The sequence below is a fragment of the Gymnoscopelus braueri genome (genome assembly GCF_963280865.1).
Source record: "Gymnoscopelus braueri genome assembly, chromosome: 16".
Classification (NCBI taxonomy): Eukaryota; Metazoa; Chordata; class Actinopteri; order Myctophiformes; family Myctophidae; genus Gymnoscopelus; species Gymnoscopelus braueri.
In genome coordinates, this window is record NC_137616.1 from 49,601,533 (window position 1) to 49,624,832 (window position 23,300).

The window sequence follows — 23,300 nt, forward strand, 5'->3', positions numbered from 1 at the left end:
GAACGCGCGTCCAGCGCGTCGAACGCGTCGACGGCCAACTGGACAAAGTAGCTATTGACGCGTTATCGAGTCAAGGGCAGTCAAAGTTAATGTAAAAAAAAAAAAATCATATCACACAAAGATCTGGCGGACCCCCTGTAGTAACTCTGAGGACCCCCTAGGGGTCCCGGACCCCCTGTTGAAGACCCATGGTATAGGACATTATGAAGAACTTTCATCTCCTCATGAATGGAAGTTAATGCATCAAACAAACACAAAACAATATTGTATTTATTTCATTGTGAACAATTTGTGTGAATTTCTTCTCAGCCTTGTAGCCCAGAGCAGAATGTGATTCTAGCTGTTCCAGTAGGAATGTGTTCATTATTATTTTTGATGTCTTTTGGGCGTATATGAACATGAGCTTTCAGCTTCCATTTCCACAGGATTTGGATTAGCAATGCTCTGCTGCTGCATAGAAAATGTCCTCAATAATTACTCTGGCTCTTTTTTTCCTCCTCCTTGTGTTTTCTCTCCCTCTCTGGGAGTGATGTGTGTAAGGCCCTGCTAAGCTCTGGAACTGACATCCCAGCTTAGAATATCGTTGTTGTCGGCTTCAAACCTTGTATGTTCAAAACCCTTATTTTCAGTAAATGGAAGAATAAAATGACCTGTGTTCCAATGGATCCAATGTAGTTGTTATTTAGTCACAAGATCCTGTTGATACTTTTCAATGGTTAATTATCTATTAAAACCACAGACACACTTTCACCATGAAATTGATTCCAAAGTAGTAAAACATAATGCAAGCTCACGTCGTGTCGTGTTGTGAGCTTGCCGTTCTAGTATTTTTGCTACTTCTGCCTTAAACTTTTGTACAACGAAGTAGAGAATGCAATAAGTTTCAATATTCAGATACAAGGTTTCTGCTCAACAGCAATGTAATATAAAATGATGTGTAAGGCCCCACTAAGCTCTGGAATCCCCGTCCCAACTGAGAGTATTATAGAGTTGAAACTCCCTGAAAGTCAATTATAGAGTTGACTTTCAGGGAGACGAGCCGGTTTCATCCCAATTTAGAGAAAGTCTAAAATAAGTTGGTTGGTAGAAAACGTACTTGCAGAAGATCCACCATGTAGAATACTATGTAGTTCTACACATTACTGTGTAGTGTATATTCAGAATCAGAATCAGAATCAGTTTTATTGTCACATCACAGGTTTACAAGGTAAAAAAGTGGGTGAAATTCTTTTTTGTACATCGTTCCCATCGCAACGTTAGTTTCCATAGAAAGAAGAGGGGGGGGGGGGGGGGAGAAGAAGAGGGTGGGGGGCAGGTGGGAAGGAGATCAAAAACAAGAGAGCAACAGAAGGCCAGACAAGTTATCTACATATTTACAAATTACCTGAGATAATAAAAAAAAACTAAAAAACTAAACTAAGGTGCCTGAGCATAGCAGCAATGTATTGTATACTGTGCATGTTATACTTATACTGTGCATGATAGACAAAGGACGTTAAGGTGCTTAGAGGAAAAGGAGCACAATAAAAAGACCCAAAAAAAGTCAGTGCGTTATACAAGGGATTAAGGTGCAAAAGGTCAGTGCGTGTCCACCTAGAGTGGACTGACCCTAGTGTAATCCGCATGTAGCTCCATGAGGGAGTGCAACAGAAAGTCATTTGTACCTGGTGTAGTCCACAGGTGTGTCCGAGGGGGGGCTAAAGTCCAAGTAATTGTCCCTGGTATAATCCACAGGTGTGTTCAGGAAGAGCCAGAAAAGTCTGCGCCGCCTGCTGTCAGGCTGCTGAACTCATCCAGGCTTATGCCCCATTCAGCATTCTGACAGCGGCTGGATTGAAACTACACCAAAATCTGGTGGTGGAACTCTTGATACTGCGGTAGAGCCCCTTGCCCGGTCGCGGTCGTTGTAGGGGGTTGAACAGTCTGTGACTTGGGTGGTGCTTGTCCTTGATGATGCGCTTGGCTTTGACCACACACCGCTTTTTGTACAGTTCCTGGAGCGCTGGGAGCTCGATTCCCATTATCCGCTCTGCCGATCGCACTACTCGTTGTAGGCTGACCTTTTCTCGGGCAGTGCAGTTCCCGTACCAGGCCGTGACACAGCCTGTTAGGATGCCTTCAACAGAACTGTTGTAGTACAGCCTGAGGATGCGACGTCCTACTCCGAGCTTCTTCAGGCGGCGGAGCCAGTACAGTCGCTGCTGAGCCTTTTTCCTCACGTGTGTGGAGTGCGTCTCCCATTTGAGGTCCTCCTCGATGTGTACTCCGAGGAACTTGAACTCGCTGACCCTTTCCACTGCAGCACCGTCGATGAGGATGGGCGCATGGTCTCTCCGCGGCCTCCTGAAGTCCACGATCAGTTCTTTGGTCTTGTCGACGTTGAGAGAGAGGTTGTTCTCACGGCACCAGTGTGCCAGTGATTTGATCTCCTCTCTGTAGTCAGACTCGTCGTTGTTGACGATTCGGCCTATCACTGTCGTGTCGTCCGCGTACTTTATGATGGTGTTGGAGACATGTGTGGCTATGCAGTCATACGTGTACAGGGAGTAGAGGAGAGGGCTCAGCACGCATCCCTGGGGTGCTCCGGTGTTGAGGGTCAGGGGGTCGGATGTGATGCTGCCCATTCTCACCACCTGATGTCGGTTGGACAAGAAGTCCTGTATCCAGTCGCACATGCTTGGGTGTAGCCCTAGGTGTCTGAGCTTTTTGTCAAGTATTGCTGGGACAATGGTGTTGAATGCTGAGCTGTAGTCCACGAACAGCATACGTACATATTTGTCCTTCAGCAGCTTGTTGTCCATGTGCGAGAGGACGGTGTGGAGAGCCATGGCAATAGCGTCGTCGGTGGATCTGTTTTTGCGGTATGCATACTGCCACGGATCCAGCGAGGCAGGTAGCGTGGAGCTGATGTATTCCCTCACCAGTTTCTCGAAACACTTGCTGACGATCGGGGTGAGAGCAACAGGTCTCCAGTCGTTCAGGCATGTCACTTTGGCCTTTTTGGGAATGGGCACAATGGTTGACATTTTGAACCCTGCAGGGACCACAGCCAGGGAGAGGGAGAGGTTAAAGATGTCAGCGAAGACACCCGCCAGCTGGTCTGCACATGTCTTAAGGACCCGGCCTGGAATCCCATCAGGTCCGGCTGCCTTGTGGATGTTGACCCGTGTGAAGGCTGTACGCACTTCTCTCTCCGAGATGGTTAGAGGAGGGTTCTCCTCTGCTGGTGCTGCTGATGGCCCCGCTTGGCTGCCGCGGTTGGAGCTGATCTCAAACCGGCCGTAGAAAGTGTTCAGTTCGTTGGGGAGGGAGGCAGGCGGGTTCACCTCGCTTCTGGTTCTTGTTTTGCAGTCTGTCAAGGTGTGTACTGCCTGCCATGTGCTCCTGATGTCGCCACTGCTGAGTTTGTCTTGCATCTTTTTTGTGTAGGCCTTTTTCGCCTTCCTGATGGCGCTGTTTAGGGCCGCGCGCGTCGTGTTGCGCGTTTCCACGTCGCCAGATTTGAAACCAGCGTCCCGTTCATGCAGATGTGCACGTACTCCGCTGTCCATCCATGGTTTCTGATTGGGATAGATCCGAACTGTCTTTTTTGGGACTATGTCATCTATGCACTTGCTGATAAAGCCAGTGACTGAGTCTGAGAGTTCGTTGATGTTATTCCCAGCGGCGTTCTTAAACATCCCCCAGTCAGTCTGGTAGAAGCAGGATTGTAGCATAGCGTCTGTGTCCTCAGACCAGATTCGGATTTCCTTCTCAACGACCGGCTCCCTTTTTAGCCTCTGTTTGTAGGCAGGTAGCAGCTGGATGGCGTCGTGGTCAGAGCTTCCTAGCGGTGGGCGGCGGAGAGCTTTGTATCCATCCTTGAAGGGCGTGTAGCAGTGGTCAAGAATATTGTCACCACGGGTACTGCAGGCGACATGCTGGTGGAATTTGGGAAAGACCTTTTTTAAGTCTGTCCGGTTGAAGTCGCCTAGGCAGATGACTGCGCAGTCCGGGTGGCGATTTTCTTGTGCACTGATCGCCTGGTGTAATTCCCTCATAGCTGTGTCCTTATTAGCTCCAGGATGAATGTAAACAACGGCTACAATCACGATGCTGAAGTCGCGTGGTAGGTAGAAAGGACGGCAGGCTATGATTAAAAGTTCAAGGTCTGGTGAGCAGTGACTGTCTAGGATTTTAACATCTTTGCACCAGTTGTTGTTGATCAAGGCACAAACTCCCCCCCCACGTTGCTTACCGCTCAGTACAGGATCTCTGTCCTTCCTATACGCGGTGAAGCCAGGAGGAGTGATAGAAGAATCAGATGCTAACTCCGTTAGCCACGTCTCTGTTAGCACAACAACACAAGTCCTCCTCGTCTCTGCGTTGTATTTAACGCGCGCCAGTAAGTCGTCCATAGTGGTCACTGTTCTTGATTCACACAGAGATCTAACGTTCGCTAGCAGGATTGAAGGCAGTGCAGGTTTATATCCACGTTTTGTTGTTCTTACGAGAACTCCCGCTCTAGTGCCTCTTCGCCACGGTCTTTTTCGTCGGGGGTTTGTTGATCCAGCCGGAACAAAGGGGACCCCACCCCCCACCCAGCCGAGTGGAAGGTTTTCAGCAAAAAAGTCCGGAATTCTGTGTGTAATCGCTGTGCTAATGTCCATAAGTGCTTGTCTGTCATAACTCCTTAGACACGCGACGGTGTAGGGAAAGAAGAGAAGGCTAAAAAATACTAAAAAGATGGAAAAACGTTGCGATGTTACGGAGCATGTACGAATGCGGCCGTCCTTCATGGCGCTTCCGGTAGGACTAGTATATTGACGTGTGTGTGTGTGTGCGTGTGCGTGTGTGTGCGTGCGTGTGTTTTGTCAACATCTTACAGACCAGAGACAGACATCACACCAACACTACACGATCAGGTGGACAAACTGGAGAAACATCTCAGGTAACACACACACACACACACACACACACACACACACACACACACACACACACACACACACACACACACACACACACACACACACACACACACACACACACACACACACACACACACACAGGTGAAAACATAATCCCCGGGCTGGTAGATATTAACATTGCCTAGAGGGTGGGTCACAAACGTAACATCCGGACTTGCGAGGAACACCATTGTTCCAACCCGCACCGAACTTTACACAAACACTGTTCAGGTGTCTGTCAAGACAATATTCACACCAGACCCCCTGGAGTTACTTCAGAACCATGGACAGCATCTACAGTAACTTCAGAACCATGGACAGCAGCTACAGTTACTATAGAACCATGGACAGCGTCTACAGTTACTATAGAACCATGGACAGCAGCTATAGTTACTATAGATTCTATAGTAACTGTAGACGCTGTCCATGGTTCTATACTATAGAACCATGGACAGCGTCTACAGTTACTATAGAACCATGGACAGCAGCTACAGTTACTATAGAACCATGGACAGCAGCTACAGCTACTATAGAACCATGGACAGCAGCTACAGTTACTATAGAACCATGGACAGCAGCTACAGTTACTATAGAACCATGGACAGCAGCTGCAGTTACTATAGAACCATGGACAGCAGCTGCAGTTACTATAGAACCATGGACAGCAGCTACAGTTACTATAGAACCATGGACAGCAGCTATAGTTACTATAGATTCTATAGTAACTGTAGACGCTGTCCATGGTTCTATACTATAGAACCATGGACAGCGTCTACAGTTACTATAGAACCATGGACAGCAGCTACAGTTACTATAGAACCATGGACAGCAGCTACAGTTACTATAGAACCATGGACAGCGTCTACAGTTACTATAGAACCATGGACAGCGTCTACAGTTACTATAGAACCATGGACAGCAGCTGCAGTTACTATAGAACCATGGACAGCATCTATAGTTACTTCAGAACCATGGACAGCAGCTACAGTTACTATAGAACCATGGACAGCAGCTACAGTTACTATAGAACCATGGACAGCAGCTACAGTTACTATAGAACCATGGACAGCATCTATAGTTACTATAGAACCATGGACAGCAGCTACAGTTACTATAGAACCATGGACAGCATCTACAGTTACTATAGAACCATGGACAGCATCTACAGTTACTATAGAACCATGGACAGCAGCTACAGTTACTATAGAACCATGGACAGCAGCTACAGTTACTATAGAACCATGGACAGCATAAGTTACTATAGAACCATGGACAGCAGCTACAGTTACTATAGAACCATAGACAGCATAAGTTACTATAGAACCATGGACAGCATCTACAGTTACTATAGAACCATGGACAGCATAAGTTACTATAGAACCATGGACAGCAGCTACAGTTACTTCAGAACCATGGACAGCATCTACAGTTACTATAGAACCATGGACAGCAGCTACAGTTACTATAGAACCATAGACAGCAGCTACAGTTACTATAGAACCATGGACAGCAGCTACAGTTACTATAGAACCATAGACAGCAGCTACAGTTACTATAGAACCATGGACAGCAGCTACAGTTACTATAGAACCATAGACAGCAGCTACAGTTACTATAGAACCATGGACAGCAGCTACAGTTACTATAGAACCATAGACAGCAGCTACAGTTACTATAGAACCATGGACAGCAGCTACAGTTACTATAGAACCATGGACAGCAGCTACAGTTACTATAGAACCATGGACAGCATCTATAGTTACTATAGAACCATGGACAGCAGCTACAGTTACTATAGAACCATGGACAGCATCTACAGTTACTATAGAACCATGGACAGCATCTACAGTTACTATAGAACCATGGACAGCAGCTACAGTTACTATAGAACCATGGACAGCAGCTACAGTTACTATAGAACCATGGACAGCATAAGTTACTATAGAACCATGGACAGCAGCTACAGTTACTATAGAACCATAGACAGCATAAGTTACTATAGAACCATGGACAGCATCTACAGTTACTATAGAACCATGGACAGCATAAGTTACTATAGAACCATGGACAGCAGCTACAGTTACTTCAGAACCATGGACAGCATCTACAGTTACTATAGAACCATGGACAGCAGCTACAGTTACTATAGAACCATAGACAGCAGCTACAGTTACTATAGAACCATGGACAGCAGCTACAGTTACTATAGAACCATAGACAGCAGCTACAGTTACTTCAGAACCATAGACAGCAGCTACAGTTACTATAGAACCATGGACAGCATCTACAGTTACTATAGAACCATGGACAGCAGCTACAGTTACTATAGAACCATGGACAGCAGCTACAGTTACTTCAGAACCATAGACAGCAGCTACAGTTACTTCAGAACCATGGACAGCATCTACAGTTACTATAGAACCATGGACAGCAGCTACAGTTACTATAGAACCATAGACAGCAGCTACAGTTACTATAGAACCATGGACAGCAGCTACAGTTACTATAGAACCATAGACAGCAGCTACAGTTACTATAGAACCATGGACAGCAGCTACAGTTACTATAGAACCATGTACAGCATCTACAGTTACTATAGAACCATGGACAGCAGCTACAGTTACTATAGAACCATGGACAGCAGCTACAGTTACTATAGAACCATGGACAGCAGCTACAGTTACTATAGAACCATGGACAGCAGCTACAGTTACTATAGAACCATGGACAGCAGCTACAGTTACTATAGAACCATGGACAGCATCTACAGTTACTATAGAACCATGGACAGCAGCTACAGTTACTATAGAACCATGGACAGCAGCTACAGTTACTATAGAACCATGGACAGCATCTACAGTTAATATAGAACAATGGACATCAGCTACAGTTACTATAGAACCATGGACAGCAGCTACAGTTACTATAGAACCATGGACAGCATCTACAGTTACTATAGAACCATGGACAGCAGCTACAGTTACTATAGAACCATGGACAGCAGCTACAGTTACTATAGAACCATGGACAGCAGCTACAGTTACTATAGAACCATGGACAGCAGCTACAGTTACTATAGAACCATGGACAGCAGCTACAGTTACTATAGAACCATGGACAGCAGCTACAGTTACTATAGAACCATGGACAGCAGCTACAGTTACTTCAGAACCATGGACAGCAGCTACAGTTAATATAGAACCATGGACAGCGTCTACAGTTACTATAGAACCATGGACAGCAGCTACAGTTACTATAGAACCATGGACAGCAGCTACAGTTACTTCAGAACCATGGACAGCAGCTACAGTTACTATAGAACCATGGACAGCGTCTACAGTTACTATAGAACCATGGACAGCATCTACAGTTACTATAGAACCATGGACAGCAGCTACAGTTACTATAGAACCATGGACAGCGTCTACAGTTACTATAGAACCATGGACAGCATCTACAGTTACTATAGAACCATGGACAGCATCTACAGTTACTATAGAACCATGGACAGCATCTACAGTTACTATAGAACCATGGACAGCAGCTACAGTTACTATAGAACCATGGACAGCAGCTACAGTTACTATAGAACCATGGACAGCATCTACAGTTACTATAGAACCATGGACAGCAGCTACAGTTACTATAGAACCATGGACAGCAGCTACAGTTACTATAGAACCATGGACAGCATCTACAGTTACTATAGAACCATGGACAGCAGCTACAGTTACTATAGAACCATGGACAGCGTTTACAGTTACTATAGAACCATGGACAGCAGCTACAGTTACTATAGAACCATGGACAGCAGTGGACGCAATATATTACTGGATGATGATGTATATCGTGTGTGTGTGTGTGTGTGTGTGTGTGTGTGTGTGTGTGTGTGTGATGGGTGATGGGTGATGGGTGCAGTGTGGTAGAGGTCCTGGAGAAACATGGTCTTCAGAAGCCCATCTCCTTCGTGAAGAACAGTCAGAACAGTGAAGAGGAGGCTCACCACCTGATGGTCAAACTCTGTCGCCACACCGGACGCAAGTACGAACACACACACACACACACACACACACACACACACACACACACACACACACACACACACACACACACACACACACACACACTTTTGTATACAGTACAAAAATTCATTGGATGTAGGATTATTAATGTGTGTGTGCGCGTGTGTGTGTGTTCAGAAACCCTCCGGTCAGTGAGACAGTGTGGAAAGGTCTTCTCCAGGACCTGAAGGACATGCAGCAGAACGTCTACACCTGTCTGAACCCAGAGACCTGCCACCAGGTGAAGAGCATGGTCCTAAAGCCCTCACTGTTTTTTTCATACATCCGTTTCACTCTGAGAGCTGTTCAGATGGAACCAAACGGCAGTGGTGTAAAGTAACTAAGTACATTTACTCAAGTACATTACTTAAGTACAAGTTTGAGGTACTTTTACTTTACTGGAGTGTTTCCAATTGTCTATACTTTTACTTCTACTCCACTACATCTCAGAGGCAAATGTTGTACTTTTACTCCACTACAATTATTTGAAAACTTTAGTTACTAGTTACTTTGCAGATATAAATGTATTACATTATAAAACACACATTAACCACTTTAGCCCTATTTTATACATAGGCTATTTGAAAATAGCCGATCTACAAGCTGCGACGCGTTGTGAGCTCGTAGATCTGCTTTTTTAAAACATTTTAATACTTTTACTTTTGGTACTTTAAATACATTTTGATACCAATACTTTTGTACTTTTACTCAAGTCAATTTTTCATTCCGGACTTTTACTTGTAACAGAGTACTTCTACATTGCGGTATTGATAGTTATACTTAAGTAAAACATTTGAGTACGTTTCCCACCTCTGCCAAATGGACCCTCACTGCTCCATCTCGGGTTCCATCTACACCCTCTCTGAGTGAAACAAACACTTAGGATTTCACAGTGTGCTGCACAACCTTCATTTCCACGTCTGTAATGAAGCTTAATGAACAGAGAGATAAAGTGGTGTGTGAACGTGTTCTGCTAACTGTGCATCAGAGCTGACAGTGTTTTATTGATGCTCTCTCACTAAACCATTTCAGCTGCACATCAAACACTGCTAGACGCTTGACTTTGTCCTTTTCTTCATTTGACTCTCACGCAGAAATAATAAAACTTTGTTCCGCTGTGATAATTCATGTTGGAGCGTGGCCTGTTTCATTGTCTTCTTGTCTTTGTAGAACTTTACACATCTGTTTCATTGTCTTCTTGTCTTTGTAGAACTTTACACATCTGTTTCATTGTCTTCTTGTCTTTGTAGAACTTTACACATCTGTCATCCACAGCAGGTTTAGGGAAGAACACGACACTCTACAGTTAGACTTATCACCATGATGTGAGCTGGTTTAAATGCAGTGGTGAAAAAGTACTAAAATGCTTTACTTAAGTAAAACTATCAATACTGCAATATAGAAATACTCTGTTACAAGTAAAAAAGTACCAAAATGTTTGAAAATAGCAGATCTACAAGCTCATGAGCTTGTAGATCTGCTATTTTCAAATAGCCTATGTATTAAATAGGGCTAAAGTGGTTAATGTGTGTTTTATAATAGAATGATTTATATCTGAAAAGTAACTAGTAACTCAAATAATTGTAGTGGAGTAAAAGTACAATATTTGCCTCTGAAATGTAGTGGAGTAGAAGTAAAAGTACTGAAAACTGGAAATACTCCAGTAAAGTGAAAATACCAAAACAATTTACCTAAGTACAGTACTTGAGTAAATGTACTTAGTTACTTTCCACCACTGCTGTTAGACTTATCACAATGATGTGAGCTGGTTCTAATGAAACGTTCTCTCTCCTCTCTGCTGGTTCTAATGAAACGTTCTCTCTCCTCTCTGCTGGTTCTAATGAAACGTTCTCCCTCCTCTCTGCTGGTTCTAATGAAACCTTCTCTCTCCTCTCTGCTGGTTCTAATGAAACGTTCTCTCTCCTCTCTGCTGGTTCTAATGAAATGTTCTCCCTTCTCTCTGCTGGTTCTAATGAAACGTTCTCTATCCTCTCTGCTGGTTCTAATGAAACGTTCTCTCTCCTCTCTGCTGGTTCTAATGAAACGTTCTCTCTCCTCTCTGCTGGTTCTAAAAACTATCTTTCATCAACTGGATGTGTTCCTACAGAACAATAAGGTTCATAACAAATTCCAATCTGGCTTCAGGAAAGGTCATAGTACAGAAACAGCACTTGTAAAAGTAATTAATGATCTAAGGGTGTCCGCTGACGACAAAAATGTATCTGTTCTCCTACTTCTTGACTTAACCGCTGCTTTTGATACGATTGATCACACAATTCTACTACAACGTTTGGAGTACTGGATTGGTTTGTCAGGCACAGCCTTGTCTTGGTTTCACTCTTACCTAACAGGCAGAAGCTATTTTGTCAGTCTAGCTAACTTTGACTCAGACAAACACAACATCTGTTCTGGTATTCCACAGGGCTCAATTCTGGGTCCCTTATTGTTCTCCCTGTATATACTACCGCTGGGAGAACTCATCGCCGATCACGGAGTGAACTTCCATTTCTATGCTGATGATACCCAGCTGTATCTTTCAGTAGCTCCAGACGACCCCTGCGCTCTAGACCCATTGTTGACCTGTCTGTCCAGTATAAAATGCTGGATGAGTGAGAACTTTCTTAAGCTAAATGAGGATAAAACAGAAGTTCTCATAATTGGCTCCAGTGAGCAGAGAGAATCAATAACAAGTAGACTTGGTAACCTGGCTGTAGAAAGTAACACCACAGTAAAGAACCTGGGGGTGATTATCGATTCTGAATTGAATTTCAATACACACATTAATCATGTCACCAAGATTGCTTTCTTTCATCTTAGAAATATTGCGCGAATTAGAGACTATCTGTCGTTAGACGATGCAAAGACGCTGATCCACGCTTTTGTTTTCTCTCGGCTTGATTACTGCAACGCACTCTACTCTGGCCTGCCAAAGAAAACAACTGACAGATTACAACTTGTTCAAAATGCGGCAGCCAGAATTTTAACTAAAACCAGGATGAGAGAACATATCACTCCAGTTCTTGCTTCACTACACTGGCTCCCGGTTGTTTTTAGGATTGATTTTAAAATTCTTTTAATAGTTTATAAAGCTCTAAATGGTCTGGCACCTACCTACCTCTCTGACTGCCTAGAGAGATATGTTCCAAACCGGGCCCTCAGGTCTTCAAGTGCTGACCTGCTCGAGGTGCCTACAATGACATATAAAAAATACGGTGAAGCAGCATTCTGCTTTTACGGACCGACAGTGTGGAATAAACTCCCATTACACCTACGACAGGCAGCCTCTGTCGATAGCTTTAAAGCACAGCTCAAGACCTATTACTTCACTCTTGCTTTTAGCTGATTCTTTGGTTGATTTTTAATTCCTCACTGTATTCCCTATTTTAATGTTGTTTTATGCCTTTGCTTTTGCCTTTGCTTTTATTTTATTTTATTTTATCTTTGTTTGCTTTATTGTTAACACATTGGGTGCCAGAGGTTTATTAAAATATTATACTTTGAGTGCCAGGACTTTTTAAACATTTTGAACCTTTTTCAAGTAGTCACAAAATATTTTCAGTGATCACCGTCCTCACGGTGATCCCCTCATTACACACATACAGGTCTCGTACAATCGGGGGAATTTTTTTTAAAACATTCGGAAATCCATTCCATAGTTGCAGCCAGTTGAAAATAGTTAAATTAACATTGTAAAAAAAAAAAGTGCACAGGAGCCGAGATACAGGTTTTTGAAGTCATAAGTTAACCAGGAGGTGGATTGGAGTCTAAATCTTGTAGGAGTGATATTTCCTGTTGCTGTGAAGGAAAAAAAAAAAAAAAAAAAAAATATATATATATTTTTTTTTTTTCCAAAAACCGTATATATACGGTTTTGGCACTCAACGTTAGTATGCGCAAAACCGTATATATACGGTTTTGGCACCCAATGTGTTAAATTGGTTCTAACTGTAATTGTATTATTGCTCTGTAAAGCACTTTGAGCTGCATTTCATGTCATGAAAGGTGCTATACAAATAAAGTTTATTATTATTATTATTATTAATGAAACGTTCTCTCTCCTCTCTGCTGGTTCTAATGAAACGTTCTCTCTCCTCTCTGCTGGTTCTAATGAAACGTTCTCTATCCTCTCTGCTGGTTCTAATGAAACGTTCTCTCTCCTCTCTGCTGGTTCTAATGAAACGTTCTCTCTCTCCTCTCTGCTGGTTCTAATGAAACGTTCTCTCTCCTCTCTGCTGGTTCTAATGAAACGTTCTCTCTCCTCTCTGCTGGTTCTAATGAAACGTTCTCTCTCCTCTCTGCCGGTTCTAATGAAACGTTCTCTCTCCTCTCTGCTGGTTCTAATGAAACGTTCTCTCTCCTCTCTGCTGGTTCTAATGAAACGTTATCTCTCCTCTCTGCTGGTTCTAATGAAACGTTCTCTCTCCTCTCTGCTGGTTCTAATGAAACGTTATCTCTCCTCTCTGCTGGTTCTAATTAAACGTTCTCTCTCCTCTCTGCTGGTTCTAATGAAACGTTCTCTCTCCTCTCTGCTGGTTCTAATGAAACGTTCTCTCTCCTCTCTGCTGGTTCTAATGAAACGTTCTCTCTCCTCTCTGCTGGTTCTAATGAAACGTTCTCTCTTCTCTCTGCTGGTTCTAATGAAACGTTCTCTCTCCTCTCTGCCGGTTCTAATGAAACGTTCTCTCTCCTCTCTGCTGGTTCTAATGAAACTTTCTCTCTCCTCTCTGCTGGTTCTAATGAAACGTTCTCTCTCCTCTCTGCTGGTTCTAATGAAACCTTCTCTCTCCTCTCTGCTGGTTCTAATGAAACCTTCTCTCTCCTCTCTGCTGGTTCTAATGAAACCTTCTCTTTCCTCTCTGCTGGTTCTAATGAAACGTTCTCTCTCCTCTCTGCTGGTTCTAATGAAACATTCTCTCTCCTCTCTGCCGCTCCAGGTTTTTGTTGAATCACTGCTGTGCTCCAGCCGTGTGGAAAACATCCGCCTGGCAGGCCAGCTCATGCACTGCTCAAAGGTACGTCGGACTCTGACTGTTCCTCCCAACTTCATACAGTACATTTATATCCATCCACCCATCCACTCCTCCCTCACTCAGTAAATGTATGTTCTGTAACTGAACAAACACTCTATAGCAATGATTACTATCAGAATATAGATCTATGTAACTATTCTGGAACCTGAGCACGTATGTGTGTGTGCGCATTCCCAGACAGCATAAACACTCTTCTTCTTAGTTTGAACGTGAATTGTCACGTCCGTTTATTTAAGATTCTGGAGTGTGAAACTGTAAATACAGAAAATGACCACGTCATATTTTAACTGACAAATATTACAATGAATTATGACATCAAATGCAACATACAATGAATCATCATGAAATGTCTCTTTTTTAGAAGAATAACTTTTAACAAACAAAAGAACTAACAATCTAAGGTTACTCACAAACAAAGCTTCCTTGAGGTCTGAATGCAGTTCTCAGTTTGCTAGGTCTAAGGGTGTGGCTAATGTGTGGCTAATCCCCCTTGATTACTACCACAAGGTGTAGCAGATGCACACTTGATTAGAGGACTACTGATCAAAGGACCTGAGGTCATGATGACCTCCAATAATCAGATAAGGTGATATTCCCTTGTCAGCCTGTAGAAGGTGCTAAAACAGGAAAATAAAGCATGTAACATGACACTCCCTGCCTGGGATTGTATGCAATACCACTATTAAAGACAAAAAATCACATGCACAGTCCATGTAACCTTAAGGGAACATGAGCATCACTATCTCAGTGATGGGGCGGAACATGAGCAAGCTGTACTGCGAGACCTTTGACTGCTCACAGTGAGGTTCTCTTTCTCAGTGAGATGGTTTGTGCAGGGCGTGAAGCAAGAGTGGCGCCCGTTCTCAGGAATGTGAGTGCGGAACACACTCGCATCCTTGGGTTTGTGAGCTGCGCCTTGACAGGTTTCACCGACGATGACCCAGCCGAGATCCAAGCGCTGGGCATATGGTGCGTGATTAGGTCCGTTGCGTTGGTCTCTCACCTTGTGGACCTGTAGGACGTCACGCCCAAGCAGGAGTAGGATCTGAGCCTCTGGATCGAGTGGAGGAATGCGCTTCGCAATGGACTGGAGGTGAGTGTGATGCTTCGCTATTTTCGCAGTAGGAATCTCTGTCCTGTCTTCAGGGATGTAGTTGCACTCTATGAGAGTCGGGAGATTGACGCTGAGACTTCCATCTAAGGGTTGCGCGATGAAGCCCGTAGCTCTCCTTCCAGACATCTCAGTGATACCGGCACACGTCCGGAGCGTGTAGAGAGCATCGTTGCCCTTGAGGCCAAAGAGGTCAAAGAACTCCGATCTAGCGAGAGACCGGTTGCTCTGGTCGTCGAGAATAGCATAGAGTCTTACTGACCTTTCTGGTTGTCCATTGGGATGCACTGTAATGAGGCATATTTTAGAGCAGGAGCCTGGGCTGTTGTTCTCTCCACAGACTTCCGTACACTTGGAGTTAACAGTAGGAGATGGCTCACCCTTCTCCTCCCCGCCATCCTCTGACTCAGAGGTTTGGCTATACCATGGAGCTGGTCCAGGGTGGAGAGCTGTTACATGCTTGTCACTGCTGCACTCTTTACATTGAACAGCAATGTTACAATCTTTGGCGACATGCTTGCTTGTAGAGCAACATCTAAAGCATATGCCAGCTTCTTTGAGAAAGGCCTTGCGTTCTTCGATGGCCTTGGATCTGAACCCTCTACAATATTTAAGGGGGTGAGGCTTTTTATGGATCGGACATTGCTTATTGACATCCAATTTAGCCCTGGGAGTCTCTGTAGTGTCGGATTCAGACGAAGAAGAGACCTCTGTCTTGAGTGAGGTGACTACGTTTCTGGAGTTACTCATCTGCCTCACTGCATTGTCTGGCTTCACTGATGTAGCATCTGAAGAGAAGAGAGTGAAACTTGGGTCATTGCGGATGTAGGCCTCTCTAGAAACGAAGTCGGCAAAGTAGGTGAAAGGTGGAAACTGTGCATGGTAGCGTAGCTTGTAATCACTCCCTTTCGAGATCCATTTTTCCTGGAGGTTGAATGGCAACTTCCCCACAATGGGATTCAAGCCTTTAGCGGTGTCCAGGTAAGTCAGCCCTGGTAGATTGCCCTCATGCCCCGCTGATGCGATCTCCTGTAACAGATCACCAAGCTCTCGAAGCTTCTGGGGATCCTTATTAGTGATCCTTGGAAAACTTTCCACTCTGTCTAAGAAAGCCTTCTCGACCATCTCTGGTGACCCGTAACACTCCTGAAGACGAGACCAAGCCTTTCTCAGGCCTAGAGCCGGGTCGTTGACGTGGACAGCTCGAATCCTCTTGACGTGTGCTGATGACTGTGGGCCTAACCACTTAGTTAGCAGATCGAGCTCTTCGCTGCAGGTAAGTCCTGCTCCTTGAATGGAGTTCAGGAAGCTTGACTTCCATAACCCGAAGCCTTCAGGACGGTCGTCAAACTTGGTAAGACTGGAGCTCAGTAATTCTCGTCGAGCGAGGAATTTAGCGATATCACCAAACCCTGTATGGTCCCCAGAGTGAGTATGAGTAGTGTGTTGGTTGTGAGCGGAGTAGAGTGGTTTCGCTTGCTGGCTGGGTGAGATTTGTGGTTGAGTGCTGTTGAAGCGACTATTGGCAAAGTCTGCAGTGACACTGTGCAACACAGGATCGCCTTGCTGAGGAGCACTGTTAAACACAACCGGATTGTGCTGCTGAGGGGCACCGTTGAATACAGCAGAGCTGTGTTGCTGCGGGACGTTGTTGAATAGAGCAGAGCTGTGTTGCTGCGGGACGTTGTTGAATAGAGCAGAGCTGTGTTGCTGCGGGACACTGTTGAATAGAGCAGAGCCGTGTTGCTGAGGGGCAGTAGAACTGTGTTGCTGAGGCTGAAGACGCACCTCTGAGAATACTTTATGTTCAGTGAGTTCGTTATGCGCACTGGATGCTTTAGAATGACATTCAACGTACTCACTGGTTCTTTCTTGTGCAGACTGGGATGGAAGCGCAGCGATGCCTGGTGCTCTGGAGCCCCTGGAGCATCTCTCCAATTCCTCAAGAGCTTCAGCCTCTGCCTCTGCTGCTGCAATGTCTCCGTTTAGGTTCAGCGTAGCAAGATCAGCATCTATCCGAGCTTTTTCTAATAACAGTTTGTTTGCTTGCTCAACATAAACTGTGCGGGCACGTGCGGCCAACACTTTAGCCCGTGCTTTAACTGCTGCCATGGTGGCAGAAGATATTTTGCTCGAACCTGAGCTTGAGATGCTGGCTGCTGACCTTGTAACAAGAGTCTCGTTTGCTCCAGGAGCCGTCTGCTGTTCCTCTGTGTGTGGAGTAGCGTTCATCTTGTAGCTTGGGTTGAGCTGGAAAGGTTATGAAGAGTACTTCTCTTGATCACGAGGATGACTGTTGTGGAGACCTCGCTGAGATGCTGTTTTTTCACTATTCTGGAACCTGAGCACGTATGTGTGTGTGCGCATTCCCAGACAGCATAAACACTCTTCTTCTTAGTTTGAACGTGAATTGTCACGTCCGTTTATTTAAGATTCTGGAGTGTGAAACTGTAAATACAGAAAATGACCACGTCATATTTTAACTGACAAATATTACAATGAATTATGACATCAAATGCAACATACAATGAATCATCATGAAATGTCTCTTTTTTAGAAGAATAACTTTTAACAAACAAAAGAACTAACAATCTAAGGTTACTCACAAACAAAGCTTCCTTGAGGTCTGAATGCAGTTCTCAGTTTGCTAGGTCTAAGGGTGTGGCTAATGTGTGGCTAATCCCCCTTGATTACTACCACAAGGTGTAGCAGATGCACACTTGATTAGAGGACTACTGATCAAAGGACCTGAGGTCATGATGACCTCCAATAATCAGATAAGGTGATATTCCCTTGTCAGCCTGTAGAAGGTGCTAAAACAGGAAAATAAAGCATGTAACATGACAGTAACACTATTTTAAGAATAACATATCACTTATACCACCTTTAAGATTAGAAGCATTTCTCTCACAGGCAGACTTGTATGTACATACTGTTTTAAAGTGGAATTTTGCCCCACGGTTTTTATTACCTTTTCTATGATGTTATGATATCCTAGGATGAATGGTACGGTATACACATTTCATAAGTCCATCCCCGGTCCGCCACTGCTATAAACGTGTACCTATGGTCCTTGCGCTAAATAAAAAATTTTAATACATTTTTTTTTGTTTCTTTTGGTGAGATCTGACGTTCATAGTGACAGAACACTATGCAATGTGATTGTCTTGAATGCGCCCCACCGAAAGTCTAGTCTAACAGATTGTCTTGAATGCACCTCACCGGAAGTCTAGTCTAACAGATTGTCTTGAATGCACCCCACCGAAAGTCTAGTCTAATAGATTGTCTTGAATGCACCTCACCGGAAGTCTAGTCTAACAGATTGTCTTGAATGCGCCCCACCGGAAGTCTAGTCTAACAGATTGTCTTGAATGCACCCCACCGGAAGTCTAGTCTAACAGATTGTCTTGAATGCGCCCCACCGGAAGTCTAGTCTAACATATTGTCTTGAATGCGCCCCACCGGAAGTCTAGTCTAACAGATTGTCTTGAATGCACCCCACCGGAAGTCTAGTCTAACAGATTGTCTTGAATGCGCCCCACAGGAAGTCTAGTCTAATAGATTGTCTTGAATGCGCCCCACAGGAAGTCTAGTCTAATAGATTGTCTTGAATGCGCCCCACCGGAAGTCTAGTCTAATAGATTGTCTTGAATGCACCCCACCGGAAGTCTAGTCTAACAGATTGTCTTGAATGCGCCCCACCGGAAGTCTCGCTAGACGAGATTGAAATCTCGAGATTTAAATTGTAGTATGGATGTTGTTTTCATCAGTACTTGAACCACTCTGTGACATTTTGTTGTGCAGCCTTACTGAACGTTGCTTTACTGTTCCCAGGTCAGACACGCTGACGTGCCGGTCAGCCTGTCCTTCCGGGGTAAAGGTCAGGGGCTCAGAGTGTCCTATGACAGGAGTGTGGAGCTGGTGCTGGCTGCTGCCAGAGAATACTTCAACTCCTCCACCACACTGACGGACCCCTGCATGGACCTGGCCAGGTGAGGAGCCTGTGTGTCTAACAGGCTGTCTGACTTGTGGGCTGTGGTGGAAAGTAACCAAGTACATCTAACTATAATTCTAGTAACCTCTGAGACCAACCTCTGAGCCCAAACCTCTGAGCCCAAACCTCTGAGCCCTCTGAGCCCAAAATGTTTCTGCCCGGTTCTCCTCAGTGCCTGGAGCTATTGATCTCAAATTGCGCACAGCCATTGACCATTACCATGTGCATGGAACTGTGAAGCCCGTTTTTCGATTACATCAAATCTCAGCTTATTATTACCGTTTATGTGTCAAACAATGGGAGATCACGCTGCGCAGGGTTGCCAGGTTTCGCGAGACAAACAAGCAGCAAGGTCTATGAAAACAAGGCCAAACGAAGCGAGCCCTACAAGCAACAAGGTCTATGAAAAGAAGGCCAAACGAAGCACCGTCACACATATACATTGCCTCTTGGAAAACAGCCGCTCTACAAGCTCACAACGCGTCCCCACACCCACCTGCACTTTCACAACCAACGCCAAAAACACACTTCCACCAATATTGCCCCTAAACCGCTTACAATATGCGAACATGGCAACACCAAAGTCTGTCACACCATAGACTCCGCCCACTCTGGGCCGGGGCGGGCGACTAACATGCCTATGCCAGGGAGTCACATTTCATTCTACATCGTGGCTCCGTGGTGGTGTGTGTGAGATGATCGCACCACAACTTGGGTCCGCGCCGTGTATGCGTGGACACGCACGTGCGCATGCACGTTGGGGAGGCACGTGTGACATGTCACAATGTACATTATTTGTGTTTGCGCGACGCCCGTGTGTGTGTGTTCGCGACGGGCCACGGGCCGCAGTACCGTGTGTGTGTGTGTGTGTGTGTGTGTGTGTGTGTGTGAGCGCTCGCAACGGGTCGCGCGCGTGTGTGTGTGTGTGTTGAACGTGCTTCGCCCAATTTACAATCTCAGCTGTTTATTCGCATTTTTATGTCAAAGACAGTCTCAATCAGACAATCTCGCCATGCTTATGATGGCTGGAGAGAGAGAGAGGGGGGAGAGAGAGAGAAAGAGAGGGGGAGAGAGAGAGCTGTGTGTGAGAGTGAGTGAGAGAGTGAGAGAGAGAGTGTGTGCATGAAATGAAATGCAATGCAATGCAATCTTTTCGTGCAAAGGTGGTAGCACGTCGCGTTTACGTAAATCTCTCCACCAGAGACACAAAAGTTAATCTCATCTAGCCATTACACCATGTCGACTCTCCGAAAATCTGTACAAGCTAACGATACGACCGTTCCACAATCTCGCCCCTAAACACGGTCGCCCAGGCTCGCACCGAACGGTCTGGGGTGAGCAATCTGCGCCTAATTGTCTCGCCCCTAAACACGGTCGCCCCGTATCGCAACGAATGGTGGAGAGCGTTTCTTTGTTAAGGACGCCCATACATTCTCCACTGTTGAATGTGCACCCTTTACGTGCATATCTGCATGCACATAATTATATTGTTGTTGTTAAGTTGAAATAATAGTTGTACAAGTTGTAATAACAGTGTTGTATAATTATTTTTGCTGTAGTAATCAATTCATTCTAATATAAGTACAATGCATGACAGAATATATATGTATGTGTGTGTGTGTGTGTGTGTGTGTGTGTGTGTGTGTGTATATGCATATATGTATATGTATATATGTATGTATGCACAGTAGGACGTGCAATAACCCCACGTTTGCAACTACTTTTGCCTGCGCACTTCACCGGGTATGGTCTAGTGTACTTAACACATTGAGTGCTAGAGGTTTTTTAAAACAGGGTACAGCCAGTGCCAGAGTTTTTAACGATTTTTTACCTTTTCAAGTAGTCACAGAATATTTTTCTCCAGTGTAATTGATCCCTTGATGGTTGCTGATCACTCAGGTGTGGTTTCACAAATGTCAATGAGGTCATTTTGACCTCGTTGACATGTGTTGTTTGATGTTTGAAAATAGCATGTCTCACTTTGGTAAAACATAGATTTTTTTTAAATTATTTCTTAATTTCTGAAAGTTTATTTTTTAACATTGAAGTGAATGGAGCAGCAAATCTTTGGATCGCGTTATCTCCTAATTCGTTGTGAATAACGAAAATATCTAAAAACTCAAAAATTAGAGAAACATTTTAGATTTAAAAAAAAATCTTTCTTTTTTCATTTTTTTTCCAAAAAACGCCATAACCGTTTTTGGCACTCAATGGTTGGATTATGAAAAAACTGGCTGCCAAGGACGACTTATGACGAGTTACACATCTCGGCTCCTTTTCACTTTGTAGTTTTACTATGTATTTTTGGCCGAGACATGCTATTAATCAAAGACGTATAAAAGCGAACGGGAGGTCGCAATGACATTTTTTTTCGTGGAAGCACAGTGAAACCCTCAGTGATTAGCAACCATCAGGGGATCGATCATACTGGAGATAAATATTTTTTGACTACTTGAAAAAGGTAAGAAAATCGAAAAATCCAAATATTGTACTTTTACTTCCACTACATTTATTTGAAAACTTTAGTTACTAGTTACTTTGTAGATTTAGATTATTATTACAAAACGTACATTAACCAATTCAGCCCTATGTACATTTCGGCCATTTGAAAATAGCAGATCTACAAGCTCACAATGTGTCTCATTGTGATGCATTGTGAGCCTGTAGATCTGCTATTTTCAAAAGTTGTTTATACATTTGAATTTTTTGTTCTAGCTCAAGTGAATTTCACACCACAACTATAACCACATCTACTGTATAACCACATCTACTGTATAACCACATCTTCTGTATAACCACATCTATAACCAGGGGTGCACATAACTGGTGCGCAAGTGCGCATGCGTCGTCAAAATGCATGCTGCGCGGCAGCCAGTGGTGGAAAGTAACTAAGTACATTTACTTAAGTACTGTACTTAAGTACAATTTTGAGGTATTTGTACTTTACTTGAGTATTTCCCATTTCCAATACTTTTACTTCTACTCCACTACATCTCAGAGGCAAATATTGTACTTTTACTCCACTACAATTATTTGAAAACTTTAGTTACTAGTTACTTTTCAGATATAAGCTATGATATAATGAAACATACATTAACCACTTTAGCCCTATTTTATACATAGGCTATTTGAAAATAGCAGATCTACAAGCTCACAACGCGTCGCACCGCGACGCGTTGTGAGCTTGTAGATCGGCTATTTTCAAATATTTAGTACTTTTACTTTTGGTACTTTAAGTACATTTTGATGCCAATACTTTTGTACTTTTACTCAAGTCCATTTTTAATTTTGGACTTTTACTTGTAACAGAGTATTTTTATATTGCAGTATTGGTACTTTTACTTAAGTAAAGAATTTCAGTACTTTTTCCACCACTGCGCGGCACTCCCTTCACACTCCCTTCACACTCCCTTCACATCTAATGAAGGGAGGCGCTCTCGAGTACCAACAGCTGGGACCGCCGGAACAGGAATTTACTTCCTGAAGCCACACTCACACATTCACGGTGAAGCACGCGTCCGCCCCATACACACCCATGGGGAGGAGGCGGAGGGGGGAGTGGACGCATGCTGCACATGAGTGCGTGTGGCCTCGGATCCATCCTGCAAGACTCGTCGCGGCAACATTTATTTATTTGTTTATTTGGTGAGCACCAAGTAACATGTCCAGGTGCTCCCCTGAGAACTAGACCAAAACAAGTTATGTCTATAACCACCATGATATCGTTTGGATCATTTTCAGAACAATTGTATGAACAATAGAGATGCTGACAGCCAACCCTGACAGTCTATCAGAAAGACATCTGGGATGTAGGGGTGTGCCGATACACTAATTTCACCAAACGATACGATACGATATTTGGCTCACAACTTCGATACGATTTCGATACGATACGCACTTTTTTATTATGAAAAATATATGGGGGAGAAAAAAAGCAAATGCAAACAAATAATTCTGTTTTTGCATTATTCAGACATGCGAACTTGTAGATTTTCAGCTACAATAGCCGTTTTGAATCCAAATAGGGCAATAGTGTGACACCTGACCCGAAAAAATAACAACATTTTGTCACCCTTTTCACCTCGGGGCTGTTTTCATGCCTGATTATTATTATTGTAAAAAAAATAAAAAAAATCAAAACGATTTTTTTTCCTC

At 44.0% G+C, this 23,300-nt stretch overlaps 1 protein-coding gene across 1 annotated transcript in view; it reads left to right on the forward strand.

The window, feature by feature from the left end:
- nbas (NBAS subunit of NRZ tethering complex) overlaps positions 1–23,300 on the forward strand; it is a 245,306-nt gene that overhangs the window by 101,526 nt on the left and 120,480 nt on the right. The window contains exons 27-31 of the mRNA XM_080452909.1: positions 4,868–4,930; positions 8,868–8,990; positions 9,149–9,251; positions 13,945–14,022; positions 18,986–19,143. Of these exons, the coding sequence (XP_080309035.1) occupies positions 4,868–4,930; positions 8,868–8,990; positions 9,149–9,251; positions 13,945–14,022; positions 18,986–19,143 (525 nt within the window). The remainder of the gene's footprint in view (positions 1–4,867; positions 4,931–8,867; positions 8,991–9,148; positions 9,252–13,944; positions 14,023–18,985; positions 19,144–23,300) is intronic.